This window comes from Lepidochelys kempii, chromosome 2 (genome assembly GCF_965140265.1).
Source record: "Lepidochelys kempii isolate rLepKem1 chromosome 2, rLepKem1.hap2, whole genome shotgun sequence".
NCBI classification, from domain to species: Eukaryota; Metazoa; Chordata; order Testudines; family Cheloniidae; genus Lepidochelys; species Lepidochelys kempii.
This window is the reverse complement of record NC_133257.1, coordinates 203873426-203892607: the sequence shown is the minus strand read 5'-3', so window position 1 is coordinate 203892607 and position 19182 is coordinate 203873426. Positions and strand designations below refer to the sequence as shown.

At 38.4% G+C, this 19182-nt stretch overlaps 1 protein-coding gene across 1 annotated transcript in view; it reads right to left on the bottom strand.

Annotated features, from left to right (window-relative positions):
* TBC1D5 (TBC1 domain family member 5) overlaps positions 1-19182 on the bottom strand; it is a 274157-nt gene that overhangs the window by 211384 nt on the left and 43591 nt on the right. The window contains exon 4 of the mRNA XM_073333539.1: positions 997-1105. Within this exon, the coding sequence (XP_073189640.1) occupies positions 997-1105 (109 nt within the window). The remainder of the gene's footprint in view (positions 1-996; positions 1106-19182) is intronic.

The window sequence follows — 19182 nt, the reverse complement described above, 5'->3', positions numbered from 1 at the left end:
AAAGGTGATAAGCCCCTCTTCATTTAATTTAAATGGAAGTTGTGGGTGCTCAGCACCTCTGAAATCAGGCCATTTTCATTTAGGTGGCTAAATACAGATTTAGGCAACTAATTCTAGGACACAAGAAGGAATAGGCTGTGCAAAACAATGTGTGTGTAAAAATTCTGGGGCAGACATTTTCCTGCCCTTCCTGAAGAAAAATATTTTTTATAAATTGCAAAACTGTTTAATATTGTACACATTCAATTTCTTACTTCTCTTTCTTTGGTTACTGTCACTTACTCAGTATATTTTAAGTTTCTTTTTGTAAGTCTTGTGTTGATATCAAGCTGAAAAACTTCCATCACATACAGCAAGTGTATTGGGGAAGATGTTCTCCTCTATCAGAGGGAGAAAGCCCTGACCATTTTGTTACACATTACTTTATATCTCCATTCTGTGTATCTCAATATTATTTATTTTGCTCAAGGAGGAAATAAGGTTTCTGATGGCTCTTCTTGTTTTGCATGACTGGAAGTTCCTACTTTTATCCAAAAAGTACAAAAAGGCCATGAATCTCTTAATTTTCTCTTTCTTATTGGGAAAGATTCTCCAGTTGCTGCTTATGGAGAGGCAGAATGTAGGTTGTAAACAAATCAAAGTTAGTCCATAAAATATGAAATTATAGGCCGAAGTCCCCCTTTTCACTCAATATGCATGTTTTCCAATGTAAAAACAGTATCAGGAAACATGGATGTGTCACACGAAATTGTACACTAAAAATAAAATGCTACACAACACAAAGATGTTTTTTCATATAAATCCTTCACTATCACCAGTAATTCAGCTTTAAGGCAACACAATATGATTAGCAAATGTCCTATGAATTATAAAATGGAAAGGAAAACATTGGAATGAAGTCTCTTGGAAAATTCAGTAATTCTTTGCATCAGTAATTTTCCAACGCATCAGGTAATGTGTTGATATATTGCAACCACAATAAATATTTCTTCTTACCTTCCAACAAACACTACGGAACCTGCTGCTTCTCAGCTGCCCATTAATCCCCTTCAGCCGTATTGTTGCCAAGTAATTGTTATTTACAAATAGTTCTTCCCATTCTTTACTACATGAAAGAAAAGAAGGAATGAACATTATTAAAAACCCTCAGCTGACATAAGGGCTATCTCACACTAAGTAATTTTGGATAAGCAGAAGGAAGGGAACTTTTTTAATGTATATATTTAGTTGTGTACTGTTTCTAAATGCATGGCTGTCTTTTTGGACACATTTCTTCTCTGGATTTAATGAATATGTAGATCGCTATAATTATGCCAGCAACTGAAATTCATAATGTCTATGGAGGCTATTCCATTTTCTCTAAAATGTTGGTACTGCAGTTCAGTGAATAGACAAGAAAAATGAATATTAATATAAGCATATTCATGTTTCAGCCATGGACAAAGAGGTACCTGTTCCAAAAATATGCAACAGAAAAGTATACTGTTGACTGTATTAGTTCCTCGCATGACATATTTGCATAAATGAACCTTCTTTTCTTCTTAAAGTCAAGCTGGGCAGTTAGGCAGTTAACAGAAGAGGACTTTCTGGAACATTTAGTGCTATTTACTATTGAAATCACTTCAACTTCTTTCTACATGATCAGTTTTAAAATTTTAACAGGTGCTAGCAAATTTTTAAAAACATCAAAAAAATTAAAAAGCCTCACTGTTAAAGGCAAGCTTGAGTACCTTGCAGTACCTATGGCTGACTAGATAAACAACCTAAATATGCCTCCCAGGCATGCAGACACCAGGGGCCTAACACCTGTGCCTCATTAATATACAAGTAAATCTGCTCTACTGGGAAACAATTGGAAATTAATTGTCCCAAACCATTTACTGAGTTTGAATAAAAGAATTAGACCTATATTTCCTACATCTTCCTCTGAACTGAATCTCAAGAATAATGATCTAGCCACTTGATGATCTAACCAAAGTAACCCAGACCTTTGCAGAAAGTCTTCCTGAAGTCTATCACAAATTCAAATAGTAATTTTACTGTAAATCATCAAGGACACATTCAGGGGCATATGTGCCTTGGCAGCGTGTTGTTATTGTTGTTAAAGTTATGTCCTTCTCTTAGGAAATTCCTTGGTTTCCTAGGAAGAAACTAAACCTGAAATGGAGAAATCACTCTTTTAATCTCAAGGTGTGATCATATCAGATCCCATTGCCTAAATAGGGTTAAGATAGGTCAGGCAGGTGCTGTAAGAACTTCTCCCCTCCCACCCAGTTCCTCGGAGATCATTCTGAACAAATACCCTCAATGACTGTTGGGGCACTAACAGACTAGACTGTTGGGGTGGAGATGTCATCTTTCAGTTAAGAGGAGGTGAATTTCTCATAGCATTGTTTCCTACATTAAGGATTTACTTCTAAGCCCAGTTCCTTGGCTGCAGCTGAAGAGCTGAGTGAAATTTGGGGTGGTATGTGAAGGCTGCTTTCAGAAATCTTTGGGCTCCGCCAATTTTGGTCTGTCTCGGCTAAAGGTTGCTTTAACTTGTGCCACCTGCCAACAGCCGCAAGGGGCTCGTATGGCAGCAGATTGCCAGGGTGCACGGATGATTTAGTTGGGGATTGGTCCTGCTTTGAGCAGGGGGTTGGACTAGATGACCTCCTGAGGCCCCTTCCAACCCTGATATTCTATGATTCTGTGATGGGAGTGCCAGCTCTGACCCTTACAATGTCAGCCAGAAGGGGGTATGACATGATAGAAGTCACTGCACTGGCTCTATACCAGAGAATCTTGCTTCTATGCTGGCTATTCTGGCTTTATGGCTGCTTTGTGCTGGATGTGTAGTGTAAAGCGGACACAGTCTAAAGGAGAATCTGGCCCGTTTAAATTTAAACATGGATAACTACAGTATTCTGCCTACCTAAATTCCCCTATGGTTTCTACCGGATACAGTATTCTACTGGATATAGTATTCTTCATTTCCTGTCCAGTTTTGTAGCATCACCGATGCCATTATAACAGCTGCCAAGCAGGTCTTGTTATATACACACTGGGTCAGATTCTGGTGTCATTTACAGTTTTAAAAGGGAATTATAGTCACTGAATTACTCTGCACTGACACGGCCATGACAGCCGAGTTAGTGCAGATGTAATGCGGGTATAATTGAGAACAGAATCTGTCCCAATATGTTTATTACAGAAGCTGCCAGTGGTGACGGTTTTACAGCAGCTCATCTTTTTTAACAAAAGGTCTCCCTCTAACTTAGGGTTTCACATACCAGTAAAACTTCCAAAACAGTCCTCTGCTTTTGTGCTGAAGAGGTCTACGCTTGCTCTCTGCCTAAATTATTTTGCAAAATTTGAGCAAAATGACGTCAAAGTTTGAGTTAGTAGAGTGCAAATGATATACTGAGAAAAATGTAACTAAATCTGAAGACATGTTTTCAACAGGCCTACAGTAAAACAGCTGAAGCTGAAATCTGGCAAGTACATAATCCACACCCTGTTTGAACTTGTGGAAAAACAAACAAAACAAAAAAAATGTTCTAAGCAACTGAAAATATTACTCTGAGCGCACTCAATAGCAGAGTTTAACGAAGTTCTGTCCCCGCCGGACATCACTCAACACTGCTCTTTGACCAGTCAGGCATGCACAGGGGTCGCTGCTCAGACATATTACATGATGGAAATTTAACATTTTTTTGGTATTTAACACAAAATAAGCCAGGAAAACTAGCTTTAAATCAGAGACAGAAGAAGATAAGGTGTTTAAAAAAAATAATAAATCCCACAATTTTAGAGGCTATTTACCATATTGGTGGCATTCTACAACATTCAACAAATATTTAGCTTTCATTTTTTAAAATGATTTTTTAAAAGATTGCCTTCCAAGCTGATGTGTCCTCCACAAAGTAAACTCACACATAGGTGCTCCGTTAACCCAGGTTCGCAGAAAATTTGCAAGTCAAAATGAAATGAGCAATGAAGATTGGAACTCAGGTCTACCACACCCCATTTGCTTCACTGAGGTGTGAACTTCAAGAACCAATTGGAACCATTTAAACCATTAATAAAGCAGAAGCAACTGTTTTATATCAAACTAGAAAATTAAATGCAAAAGCATGAGTTGATACTACATTTGGATTGCATAAATAAAATAAAGGAAAATGCAAATTCTAATATTTGGGCTGTCTTGTATGTATTTTGTATTTTATATTCCTGTGTAACTGGTTAAATGTAGCCGAATATATTAGTGGTCATATTTTAAAGTTTACATTATAAAACATGGAGCTGAAATAATGTTACTTATAGAACCTCAACTTCTGAATTTTTTACCTTGCTTTTGACTGCATCTTTAATGCCAAAGGTGCGGCATAAAAGTTTTATTGGAGTGAATTTGGGATGGCTGCATTACTTACATGTGAAAAAGTACCCTATGCTCATGAATGGGAAGAGAGGCAGATCTGTGGAATGAAGGCTGAGTCTGCAGGTAGCTGAAGGAGTCAGCTTTTCCTCCTTAGAACCTCAATTCTCTTCTCTATTCTTTCACACCTGTATTACCCTCTTGAATATAAAGTGTTTTCACATGTATGCTAAGGAATTTTAGATTCCAGCTTGCGCCATTCATGCATACTCTCTAAGTTACACAAACAACAATGAGCTCTTTGAAATCTTCTTTGACTGGGGTTACTGATCTAGTGGATAAAGGGAAGCTGTAGATGTGGTATATCTTCATTTTAATAACGCTATTCACATAGTCCCATGTAACATTCTCATAACCACACTAGAAAAACGTGATCTAGGTTAAATTACTGTAAGGTGGGTCGCACAGCTAGTTGAAAGGTTGTACTAAAATAATAGTTATCAGTGGTTTGCTGTCAAACAGAGGGTGCATATAAGAGGGGCCATGCAGGGGTCAGTCCTGGGTCCAATACTATTCAATATTTTCATTAATGACTTAGCTAATGGAGTGGAGAGTATGCTTTTAAAATCCGAAGATGACATTAGACTGGGAGGGGTTGCAAGCACTTTTGAATTCGAATCCAGTCCTCCAAGCAACTTTGACAAATTAGAGAATCAGCCTGAAATCAACACGATGAAATTCAATAAAGACAAGTGCAAAGTACTTCACATAGGAAGGAAAAACCAAACACAACCACACACTGAGTTCCCATTTTGGGAATAACTGGCTAGACTGAATAACAGCTGAAAAGGTTCTGGGGGGATTACAAGTGGATCACAAAGTAAATATGCCCCAGCAATGTGATGCAGCTGTGAAAAAGGCTAATATTCTGGGATGTATTAACAGGAGTGTCCTATGTAAGACACAAGAAGAATTATCCCACCCTACTCAGTTCTGGTGAGGCCTCAGCTGGAGTTCTGTGTCCAATTCTGAGCACCATACTTCAAGAAAGATGTGGACAAATTGGAGAGAGTTCAGGGAAGAGCAACAAAAATGATAGGTTTAGAAAACCTGACCTATGAGGAAAGGTTAAAAAAAACTGGGCATGTTCAGTCTTAAGAAAAGATGACTGAGGGAAAACCTAATAACAGTCTTTAAATATGTGAAGGGCTGTTATAAAGACGACAGTGATCAATTGTTCTCCATGCCCACTAAGGGTAGGACAAGAAGTAATGTGCTTAGTCTACAGCAAGGGAGATTTAGGTTAGATACTAGGAGAAACTTTCTAACTATAAAGACAGTTAGGCTTTGGAATAGGCTTTTCAGTGAGGTTGTGGAATCCCCATCACTGGGGGTGCTTAAGAACAAGTTGGACAAACATCTGCCAGGGATGATCTCGGTTGACTTGGTTCTGCCACAACACAGGGCTCTGGATATGATGATCTCTAGAAGTCCCTTCTAGGCCTACATTTCATGACTCTAATTCTATGAATCTGCAAGAGGAGACAAATGCCTTCTTTAAACCAGGCTTTTTTCAGAAGATATCAGATGTCAGTGCATCAAACAATTAGATACCCGATATACTGGGTTGTAGCAAGAATCAATTAGCAATTATTTCTAATACCTATCCCGTGAAGTGAGGAGAGGTGCCTTGTTCACAAAACTGAAGTGTCTGTCCCATGCTTCTCCACTTGGAAAAGGTATGTGTGGAAAGGAGTAGGTACCATGCTTAAGTGGACTCCTCTGATCCTGCATCCTCTACACCTGTCCCATATATTCTATTTCACTATTTTTCTCAGCTACTCTATTTGGATGAAGAAAGGTAAATGCCCTTCTTCTGGAGGACCTGAATGATCTTATCCACTGATCAAGCAAAATGCTCAGGGTACAAGACATTTTCTTCTGGGGATAAGCTTTCCATGATCATGAACACATGTGACTATTGTCTGGGAGGAATTTGATATGGCAACAGGTTATCTTCTAGAGGGGTATCCCAGAATCAATGAATCCACAGGTGTACCTTGCATGGACCTATGTAATCTCATTGCTTTTTTTAAATTGTGGTTTCTTTTGGAATTCCACCCACGCATCTGTGGGAATCACTGTAACTGAGAGAGTGATCCTAGCATCTTTGCAGGAAAAAAGGTGGTGTGCCTTGCTTGTGATTACTGTGGTTTAGCTGGAGATTCTCAAAAAAAGGGTCCAGAAGAAAAAAAATCTTCTGTTGCCTCATTGTGTTCCTTTTTCCTGACTCCTGTTCAGATCCTTTAAATATTGTTAAGTGTATTCCTGTATTTTTCCCTTAGTACCCAATAATTGGAAAGCAATGGGAGCTTCGTCCTTCAAACTCTTCCCAAGTGCTTTTTATTTGCTGATGGTCTGAGCCAGACAGGGACTGTGAAATGTTGGGCTGCCTGAAAGAACCGAAAATGGATTCATCAGGGGGACTGCTCTCATATCACTGCTCAAGGGTTTCCTCTGCCCATCTCTCTGAGACCTATTTATTAACCTGCTGAAGATGATCTTACCCCTTGGAGGAGAACTAACATGGGATCCACAAGATGACCTGAAATCTGAGTGTAAGTGCCTGGACCCAAAAGGAAAGACTTTTGTTAAAGACTGCTGTGACCCACAGGAGAAGCTGCTGTCCACTGTGAAAACCATTGTTGCATGTTGTTTTCTGTGTGGTCCCACTGCTTGGTTGCTGAGCTTGAAGGAACAATGACTAGGCCCCATAAAGAATAAACAGCTGCCTTACCCTTTTAAGGATCAGAAATCCTTATGACATTGGCTTGCTCTGCTGAAGCCTGAGCAGCAGCAGCACCATCTTCCCACTGCCTATGTGCAGCTGGAAGGGGAGCAGAAGCATTGTAAGTACTATGGTCAGCAGCAGTGGCTGCTAAGATGAAACTAAAGGTCCCAGCAGCTGAAACTACTTTTCTCATGAAGCTGCTCCAAGAGATGGAATTCACACCACAAGAAGGTGGAGTCCACTCAGATAGTAGGAGCAGCTCCCTTTTATCCATGGCTGCTGGACTACAGGGACAACCTGCCATACCCTGCCACTTAGCTGAGATACGGGACTGGAGGAGGGATCCAGTGTGATCCTTTCCTCGGCTGGGGTGAATTGGAGTGGCTCTGTAACACTTAAAGGAAAGAAAGTACTATACCTTGTAGGAAAGGAGGGAAAATAATGGGCAGAATTTTACTTCTATTTCAGGAGTGAGTGAGGTTCTGTGGCCTACAATGATCACAATGGTCCCTTCTGATCTTAAAGTCTATGAGTTTATAGTTTTGACCTAGGCACTCTGGCTAAAATTTTCAAACATGCTGGCCTAAGCGACTTAGGCTCCTAAGCCCCATTTTCATAAGTGGCCTTGGCATCTGGGAGCTCAAAACTTATTAAAAGTCAATGGGACTGTGTTTCTGTGTCACTTAGGTGCTTTGGGGAAAAAAATGTTACCCTCTTTGCCTTTTCTGCACCACTGGGATTGCAGAATAGCAGGAAACTGCAACGTCTCAGAGAGGATTATTTCCCTGAAATCCAGTCCAAGTGATGTAATTAGGAGCCAAAACAGAGAAGAGTAAGAATATTTTGTTCTGGTAAGTAATTCTGGCGTTTATTGAATAAGAATTTAGTACTATTCTGAAGAGGACGCGATCTGGCTGTTGTAGTTCTGGAAGGGGAGCTGAAAGGGAGACTCTTCAACGAATAGAGCTTAGCTGCTATGCCAGCAGCTCCCAGGTCTGCTGCTGACTCCAAATCCACAACATAATGGAATACCTGAAGTAAAATATATGGACATCAATATGCTAAAGAATGTGGTTGAGCCTACCCAAACACACTATGAAATAAATAACAGTTCTATTCAGATAGATCAAAAGGAGAAAGAGGAAGGGAGAGTCGAAATCTTACTAATTCACATCAGATACCTATCGTAGGATACGGAACATAACATTGTACCCAAGAATAGGACCATTCTATGATCCCGTTGATTTACATGAATACATGTCCTACGAAGTCTACTAGCTACAAGAAGCCCTTATACAGTATAATATTCAAACAAGGTAGGAATTCATATTGGACAACAGGCATTAAAATCAGTGGAAATATAGGAGATGGAAATTAGTAACATCAGCAATATGGGAAAAGCTTGAGCATTAGGACTGCAGGTGCCAAGATCAACCAGATAAACACTGTTATCTATAATTACTTCATTTTTAGCTTAAATCACAGGTAATGAAGGAACTCATACTATCTAAAAGGCAATTAGGAACTGTACACGGCTCTTTTGCTTCCTGTATCTGGAAATATTTTAAACTTATTTTTATTTAAAGATTTCTTTTCATAATGAAGCAAAACAGTTTAATCCTTAAAACAATATTCAGATAACAAACGCTACACACAGTATTGTAGCCCAGGAGAGGATATTATAACACTGCTGTTGGGGCTCAAGTATTTACACTTAGATTCCAGATCATGGTCTATATCCCAGGCTGGTTCCCTGCTCTGGGCCAGTGGAGAGAAAAAAAAGGATCCCCAGCAGAATGACCCCAAACAAATGGGTTAAAAGTACATTTAAGCAATGCTGTTACTGTCAGAAAAAATATGTGAAGTAGCACAATGTACCAGGGCCCAGTAAACCTGATTTGTCATTTTTATTCAGTTTACTTATTTAAAATGTTTTTATTTAAATGTGTTGAGACCCCAGCTCAACCTCCACAAGCACCCAATGAAGCAACAAGTTATTGATGCTATATGCTGTCAGACTAAATGATTTCCCTAATTATTGTGCCTTATGCTCTGCAATTTGAGGTCATTATTGATGAGAAAATCTGAATATCTAAATGTAATATTTACATTTAAATGAAAGCAACAGCTCTTGTCAAACATACAGCTTCTGCATGCATCCAAGAAACACACAGAATTTGTTTTATTTATGACAGCATAAAATGGCATTTTAAAAAGGGGAAGTAGCAGAAAGCAAAGTTATGAAAGTACAGGCGTTTACTGCACAAAAATGGGAAAATAAAAAGAATGGTATTTTTGAGGACCACTCAACAAGTATGTAGAGCAAAACAAACCTGAAACAAAGAGGGTCTATTCACCCCCAAGCACCACCTTCCCCATCTGGACTAGTGACTGTTTTTGTTTGGAAAATACAATTACTTTCCTGCTCTGTCCAGAACTTCCATACAGATATAGCATGCGGAGAAAATCTTGGGTCCACTATGAACTCTCATTATTGCTCATATAATGGCAATATTGCTGCAAGATCCAAGATTCAAAGCCAGATTTTCCAAAGAATTCAGATCTCATTTATTTACCTAAGGTACTTATATGATCCCCATTTAGGCACTTAAAGTGCTAAGCTCTCAGAAAATCCCATTGCTCTGAGAAAGAGCTGCAGAGACCATGAGAGAAGAGAGGGGAATGGCACATAGGGCCCTAGTTCCTGCCTGGAAGAGAGACAGATACTCTTTATAACTGGGGTAGGAGAGAAAGCAAGTGAGGACCTTGGAGGCAATAACTCTGAGAATTCCAATTACTAGTAAGAAAGTTGTACTTTTCACCATCATGACATTGCATTGACAGTTCTCATTTAAGTAACAACCACAAGTCAACTGCCAGAATACAGCTGAGTGCTTTATTTTGTGTATACGCTTTTCTACAAAAATCATTGTGGTACCAGAACTCTTCATAAACATCAGTATATTAAGCTTATGGTACAGAAATGTCCTCATTTTTACAGATGGGAAAACTGTGGCAAAGGGAAACAGAGCAATCTGTCCAAGGTCAGGCAGGAAGTCTGTGGGTGGTACTATGTTTCAAGCTATATTTAACTGTTCCGCAAATCTTAGATAACATGACAAAAGAAGACAGAAGCAATAATGACCAAATAAGCTCCAGGGAGGATGCTGTCTCTTCTCCTGTCAAGATATAAGCTCACTTCTACTAAAGCCTTTTCAATCACCTAGTCAGGACAGGGAAACAAATCAACTGATAAGCCCAGCAACCTGCCATAATGGATCAGACCTGTAGTTTATCTAGTATCCTATGACAGTGGCCAACACCAGATGCTTCAGAGGAACCTGCAGCAGACAGATGTGGGTAATTTGCTACCCTCATCCCAAACAGGTCTCATTCTGATCTCTAATAGTTAAAGGTTGGCTTTAGCTCTGAAGCATGAGGTTTAATATCCCTTCCAAAATGTGTTAGCATTAACTATAAGAACTTTGGAAGTCTTGTTAGCTATATATATGTCCAATCTCCTTTTAAATCTTCTGAAGGTCTTGGCCTCAGTGACATGTGGCAATGAGATAGGGATGTGGCAGTGAGTTGCACAGCCTAATTACACAATGTGTAAAAATAAATTTTTAATTTGCCACCTTTTGATTTAATTGAATGCCCCCTTCTTCTTGTGTTATTAGACAAAGAGAACAGAAGCTCCTGATCTACTTTCTCTATATCATTCATTATTTAATATGCTTTTATCATGACCCCTCTTATTCATCTCCTTTCTAAGGCAAATAATCAGAACTTTTTCCGATCTGTTATGAGGGGTTTTTCCTTGCCCCATATCAATCAAATCACGTTGCCCTTCTCTGAACTCCCGGCAATATCCTTTTTGAGACTGGGGTGACAGTACTATGCTGATATTCCAGATGAGGCCATGCCACTGATTTCTATAATGCATTATAATATTTTCTGTTTTGCTCTTCATCCCATTCCTTGTACATCCTAACATCTTGGTTTTTTTTTTTATTGTTTTTTCTTTTCTTTTTTTTTACTGCAGTTGCACATTGAGTAGAGGTGTTCATTGAACTGTCTACAATGATGCTCAAATAGCAGTATCCACTCAGGAAAGTTATTTAGAACCTTGTAAGGTATACAAGTAGATTGATTTTTTTCCTCTTCGTATTTATAAGCATTGAACTTCACTGTGTTGCCCATTAACCTGGGTTGGTTAGGTTCCTCTGAAGTTACTCAGTCCTTACTGGTCCTCACTAAAGTTACTCAGTCCTTACTGGTCCTCATTAACCTAAATAACTTTGTCATATCTGTAAATTTTGCTGTCTCACTGCTCACTCCCCTTTCCAGATCATTAATATAACTGACAGCATTGAAACTAGTAGGGACCTTGAGAAACGTTTTGTCAAGAAGAAAATTTACTCCTAATCTGTTTTCTGCCTTCCAGCCAGTTTTTGATCCATGACAATACTTTGCCTCTAACCTCATGACTACTTAACTAAAGAAGTCTCTGTTATTGGATTCTGTCAAATGCATTTGAAAGGAAAAGTTATATCAACTGGGTCTCCTTTATCCACTAATTTATTGACACACACAAAGAATTTCAAGTGATTAGAGAGAGACTATTTTGATTGACATAAAACGTGCTGACTAGACATTATCATAGTATGCTGTTCCGGGGGATTACATTTTTTTTTTCAACCAACTTGCAATTTACAGATATAAGGCTTACCTGTCTAATTCCCCAGATCACCCTTAGAGCCCTTTGTAAATAAAGGTACCATCTTTGCTACCCTCCAGTTCTCTGGAACAGAAGTTATTTTAATAACCTGTGTGAGGCCACCACCTGGAGGACCTTGCACACTTTTTATTAGTATTGCAGAGTCACTTTTTTTTTAAATTGGTGAGTCCTCCAGGTACCATGTACTAATTCTCCTAAGTTAATATTCAGGCAACAAAGGGACTAGATAAAATGAATAATTCTGTTAAATAGGTCTAACATTACATTTGTCGTTTCCCACTTCTTGTATTTACATCTACTAACAAACTATTAGCCAGGCCCTGAGTAATTCCCTTATGTCCCCTTGTTATACCAATACAAACACCTGCTTTTCAAGACAGTCTAAAATTGTTGCGTTTTGTAGATGCTAATAATGAAAGTTAAAAGTTACAGCTCTGACAATCATCAAGCTAGAAAGAGAGTCACACAGGAAGGGTGGAGGTGCAACTGCCCTGATAGAGGGTACCAACATTTCTGTATTTCTCTTTGTTGATACCTACCTCACTAGAGATAGTCTGCATTGGTATAACTAGGGCACAGAAGAATCATCAGGAAAAAGTTATCTGATATCAGAGAGATCTCATAACAAGAGTTTTTAAAGCAGTGTTTACCCACATTTACAATTTCAAAACATTTATGCAAATGACTGTATGATGACATGCAGGGTAACTCAGTCAATCACAACTTGTTTTAGTTCATGAGCATATTGCAGTCTTATTGGTTAGAAAGACATATCAAAAATGTCCTCTCTCTCTGCAAATCTATTCATTTTGACATCATTATCATGTCCACATGACTTAGAATATTTGTTTCATGAAATTGCTATTTTTTCCCTATTAGTTCAGATTGGTTTTATTCAGCAGGTTAAATTAGAGGCACTCTTATGATGCAGAGATGATGCTCATTGCTCTTCAGAATTATTTCAGGTTTACAATATTTTTGGAAAAATTTCTGTTCAAACTTTTTGGACTAAAACTAATCAGTCCTCAGCTCTTTTATATACCTTACATATAACTTCAGCATTGTCATTTCTTTAGCAAAATGAAATTACTAATCATATTTACTTTCAGAAGAGTCTATATGAAAACTAAGTTATCTTGGGTAAGCTACAGTAGTTCTGTTGCAACTTGTAACACAGTACTCCTCCATTTAAAATCCTACTGGCTGCAATGACATCTAGTGCTGAGAAAGGAATTGATCATCTGCAGGCTCCCTTACTGCTAAAGTCAGCCAACAACTCACTCATGGTTCTGCAACAGATGCTCTTGCTTTTAGGTCACTAAGAACCTTATGGACTAGTTTTCCTCTCCAAGGAGCAAAAGCCAGTATGATTAAGATAAGAAAATGTGCAACTCAACACCAAGAAGAATGTAGTGCCATTTATCTGTCAATTTTAGTCACATTGGCACAAAGATGATTTGAGCTTTGAGTTTTAAAGGAATCCCGATACTGCACTACTTAGACCTCCTGTGCTTAAGAACTTTTAATAAATATTTTAATTCATGCTCTTTTTAGTAATGAGCAGTTGTCAGACTGGGTAGGATATGGGGGATTTATAAAAAGTTTTTAACACCCAAGACAATGACATTAATGCACAGGGTTTGTTTATTTATTTATTTAAAGATTATTAAAAGGACTGGTGGTGCTTAATATAAATTAGAACATAATTTTTTTTAAAATCCTGCAAATAGGACCAGACTGAACCCCAAATGCTATGCAGCTTATTTACAGTTTTTGTTCTTCATCAAAACCCTTTCATTAAACTGTGTTTTGGAAGATGTTTATCAGTTAAATGCATTTTCTGTTCCCTCCTCTTACCACAGGTGTCTCCTCCTTCAGATTTCAGAACAAACAGTAATTCTATTATTGTGGTTTTCAATTTTGCTGGGGTTTAGGAACATTTTACCAACCAGTGCAATGTTTTTCACTCACAAAGTACATTTAACCACTGTGGTTACTGTGTGCATACAGTAGATCAACAACTGGAATATATTTTGCTAATTAAGAAAAAGTCATTTGTATCTGTGATTACCAAAAGACCTCTTTGCAGTATGTTCTACGGTTTACCTAAATCATACCTGTATATCTAGCGGTACCATTTATATCTAAAAATCATTAGTAAGTTATATTGTTTCCAACCAATCTTATACCAGATTCATTACACTGTATGCGTGTGTCAAACTGGGTGCTATTTCCTTGGTCACCCTTTTCAGTGGACTGTCTGCTACAATTTTAGGCAAAAGGTGTATTGATATCTACTGCATTTTATTTCTATATTGAGACATTCATCATAGTATTTAGCTTCAGCTTGATCCTTGTAAGGACAAAGTTATCTGTTCCAGCCTTGGATGTTGTTTGTGTATTTATCACCATCTCTTACTAAGGTGAGGCTGGTGCAAAGAGATGGGAATTGAAGTGCTTGCTAAACAAAGGAAGACCTGAATTCATTTGAATTCTTGTGTCAGACTTCCACAGCTGAGCACCTTTCTTATTTACCGATGTTATATGAGCACTTAGGGTATGTCTACATTGCAATGAGACACCCGCAGCTGGCCCAGCCCAGCTAACTGGGGCTAAGGGGCTGTCTGAGGTGTAGATGTTTGGGGGTTGGCTGCAGCCCAAGCTCTGGGACCCTCTCACCTTGCAGAGTCCTAGAGCCTAGTCTCTAGCCTGAACCTGAACGTCTAGACCACAATTAAACAGCCCCTTAGCTCGAGCCCCACAAATCTGAGTCAGCTGGCACAGGCCATCTGTGGGTTTTTAATTGTACTGTAGACATAGCAATAGAGATCTCACCCAGACACTTTTCACCAAGGATGCCTTATTGATGGCTTTCTTATGTGTACAAATAGTTTCAACCAATGTCCCTGAAAAGTGCTGAACTGGTGTTTCATGAACAGATCTGTTTCACTGAAGTGTCTGAAATCAGAGTGAGAGAGGAAACCGACCCTTAATGGAAAAAATAGTGTAATAATTTAATTAATATGGGGAAATGAAAGATAGGGTAAGGAATTCCCTTTGCCCAATGTTTACACGCCAACCATTACATTCTTCTTATGGAATCAACAGTTTCCATGTTTTGATCAGCTCTTTTTTGGACCAGAAAACTAAAATCAAAGATAGACCCTGATTCAATATGATCAGATACTAGGGGCTCATTTACTGGGCGCATACAGTGAACAACTGAATAATTTATGAAGAACACAGTCTCACAATACTATGACACCTGTACACCCTGTACTTTTCCTGTAAGAAAAAATAAAAATGCTAAAAATGCTTTCTGGGGATGTGAGGAAGGCAATGCCAGTTCTTGGTTTTTCTCCTTTTACCAACAAACTCTCAAGAAGCCCTTGTGGATAAAGATGATTTTGGCACCCAACTCTTTCATAGGCTCTGATCTCCAGTTGAGAACTTCTCAAGCATGTTAGTTTGCACTCACTCTCCTATTTCTAACCACTTACCCATGTCTTGTACACAAAAGGGCAACGAGAGTGGAGGCCTGCACTACCTTCTCTGCTTCCCAGAAAATAAAGACCAGCTCCACTACTTAGGAAGAACAGAAAGTACCTGACACGAGTGCATGCTAAAGTAGTTAGAACCACACAGTAGTGTTGAGACAAGATGCCTCAGTTGAGGCTTCTTCCTTCTTGGTTCAAAAAGGTGGAAATTGCTCTAGTGGAGTCGCCTGGAAGAGATTTGTACAGAGGAGATCAGCTGTGGAATAAAGAATCTGGATTTTAAAAAGTGACAAGACATATCCACATGAGAAAAAGAAGCTATATTCTTGCCTTCAGATGGTTTAAAAGAAATCAGTGAAGACAACCAAGGAGGATTGTGAGGATGGGAGAGAGCTGCACTCAACATAACGAGAAAGGAAAGGAATTTCTGAAATGATTTAGAGAAGAATGCAAATCTTCAAAGCTCTCTGCATTGACAGGAAATGTCAGAGGCCCTTTTAGGGACTCCTGGTATTCAGAGAAAAATCCCATAAGGAGAGAATCAGTACGGGTCCAGAGGATTACCTTCCCCTCACAGAAAATCAAAACTGGAGTGCCCACACATGGAGATGAAGTGACAGAAACCAAACAGGCCACTTCCACTAAGAGAAGGTTAAAGACTATCAAATGTAATGGTTCAAAAGGGTCAGAACAGAGGACTGCAAGGAGAGATTGAAGTTGTACAGACAAAATCAAATCTTAATTGGGAGGCCTTGTGGACAGCAGGGAACCAAACTGAGAAGTCATCTATTTCAGGTTTCTTGGTAAGGTGAAAGCTTTGTGGGGTTGGATAGGCTGACTCTTCGATCTTGGAAACAGAAAGGTAGACAAGGAAGCCAAGCTCTGAAAGGAACTTCCTTGTAGAAAGACAGGAGTTCAGTAGGCCTTCTGCTCTAATTTTTAGTGTCTGAGCTATGTGAAAAAACATAGGAACAATCTCTTGGTGTTTTTTATGGAGGACATAGAAGGCAGGAGGAGAAAAGGGGCAACTGTAGGGGCATAGGGCTCCAGATCTTCCTCCATTTTCCTCTTCTCTGGGAGATCTTTGGCCACATGAGAAAAAGGAGCCACATTCTTGCCTACGGGTGGTTTTAAAAAAATCAGTGAAGACAACCAAGGATGATTGTGAGGATGGGAGAAAGCTGCTTCTTAGCAGGGAAAGACAAGAGGTACACAAGATGGAAGCACTGTGCAAACTAGACTTATGACAGACAGCTGGAGAAATGGAAACACAGCTTATCTCTCTTGCTTCCTTTCTTTGGTGTGTACTCCATAGGAATTCTAGTAGCTGGCTGGAGCACAGGAAAAACACTCAGCCAGCAGGACCAACCTGCAGGGAGAAAGGAAACAACTGAGAAGCAGAGCCTGTCAAAAAGAGGAAGAATGTGGGCCAACATCTTTTCATACCCAGATCATCTCTCTGCCTGAATAATATCAGAAAGAGGGACAAGATGGGTGAGGTAATATCTTTTATTAGTTAGAGAGACAAGCTTTAGATGTTTTAGCTGTGTCAGTCCCAAGATATTAGAGAGACATGGTGGGGGACGTAATATCGTTGAACCAACTTCCAATAAAAGATATTACCTCACCAACCTTGTCTCTCTAATATCCTGGGACTGACACAGATACAAAAACACTGCATATAGCAGAAAGAAGAGCACACAGTGTCTGCACATCCCAGAACTTTGAATGATCAAATGTTGCCATGGAAATTAGTCCCCACTAGAAGAAAAGGTTTGTTGGGATATATTGGGAATCTAGAAATTACAGTCATGTACGATTCAGAAATTATTTACGCATATTGGTCGTAAGTCTCAGAATCATAAAATTAGTTAATCAACAGAAAAAGTATGAAAAGTGAGTTTTTTCAGTCCACAGCTTTATTATTAGCAGTACTAATGTACGAAAACACCTTTGAAGAAAATAAGTGTCCTTGAGATGTTAGAATCTATACAGCCAAAATGAGTATGTGCATCTATAGCTCTCCCTAAAAGTAACAATTAGATCATTAAAATAAATTTAGAAAAATAGCCTGTAAAATAAAAAGTTAAAAAATACTCACCTTCATTTTATTTCATAGGTCACTGTTATACCATCTATAAGATAATTAAAAATATGCAAGCAGCTGGTACTGCGGCTAAACAGATTAATGTAATAGTCTGTAGTCACATGCGCTGGCAAGGGGTTCACCTCTTTGGCGAGGAGGGGGTCAGCTGCCCTTGGGAAGTAGAGAAAGACAATATTTCTACTTTCCAGTGGCACAGTATTACAGATAGTGAGGTTAGAGTCCAGCTTGATTTATTGGCCAAGTGAACAATTTGCACACCTAGCAAAGACTTCCATTGTGATGGTATAACTCTACAGCAGTGTGAAGATCAAACACACATTTCATGGAAATAACAAGTTCTTCCAAACTAATCAAATTCAGGTTTTATTAATGATAAAAGCACTCAAATACTAAAAAACCCACAAACAATCCACATGGTTTAAATTTTACCATTGGTGAACTTCAAACTTTCAATGATATCTTAAAAATATAGACTACTTAAACACATCTTACTCTACTAAAGCTTCTTTTCAAGCAACACACAGAATAATCTGAATCAGAAGCTGAAGATCAACTTACAAATTCTCTGCTACCTAACCAGGACATATCCATAACTTCCCAGAATATTTAGAAATGTCCCAGTCACACATGCTTCCCGTTTCCACTGCTTAATGAGCTAGGAGAAAACACCCACTTATCTAAATTTAAGGAGAATTAACTACAGGGATTGCTGCAAGGTCTATCCATTTACATAGGTTTTTGTTTTTATTTTGCCTGAGAGGTTTAAAGATCTTTTTTGGGTGGAGATTTTGAATGCTTTAGTTAACATTGGCTAAGTTTGTTAATAGTTATTTTTGTTACTAATTTTGATATTTTGTATTTGTTCAGAGAATCTCATTAGCACATTGTATAAATAAATCTGAAAGACTCTGATGATTAGCATGGCTTTAACCTACTGCTCAAGAATCAGATTTCGTTATGCAGACATATAATTTAAACTGTATTTGTACCAAAACTATGGCTTTTCCCAATCACGGATGGTTCTCAAATGTTAATTTAATAGTGGAATTGGCTCTTTGTTTACATAAAGTCTGAAATGACACTTCTACCACTTTTATCTATTATCTAAGTTATCAACTAACACAGGAAGCAGCACTTGAATTTTTCTTCCTATTAGCTTTTTCTGATTTCAAGTACAAACATCCTCAAACATTTATTCAAACAAGATTCAAAGTTCTGATGACAATGCTAACAAAAAAGTTAACTTAGTATTCCATTTACCTTAAATGGTATTTCTAGTGTTTATTACTAATTGAGATGTAATAGTGTCATGATTGCAGATGATAAATCAAAATTAGATATTACCAAACAAATTGTAATTCTCTTGTGAATTACAATTTAAGTTGTATTAGGCTCCCATGTGATCAGTATGTTCAGTGACTTCGCAGAAGATCACAAAGATGATCCTGGTGAATTAAATATTGTATTAGCACATAATTGAGCTTAAGTGACACACTTAGAGGTGAAAGACTTTGGTACCACCACTTGAAAAACATACTTCATGGACATGTGAGCCTTTTGTTGTTGAAATGTTTAACTAGCTTGGCTCCCTCCAACAAGATATGCTTCACAAATCAACCTAGTTTTTCACAACATACACTAATTCATCAGAAAAGAGATATCAAATCAATCTATTGAAAAAGCATA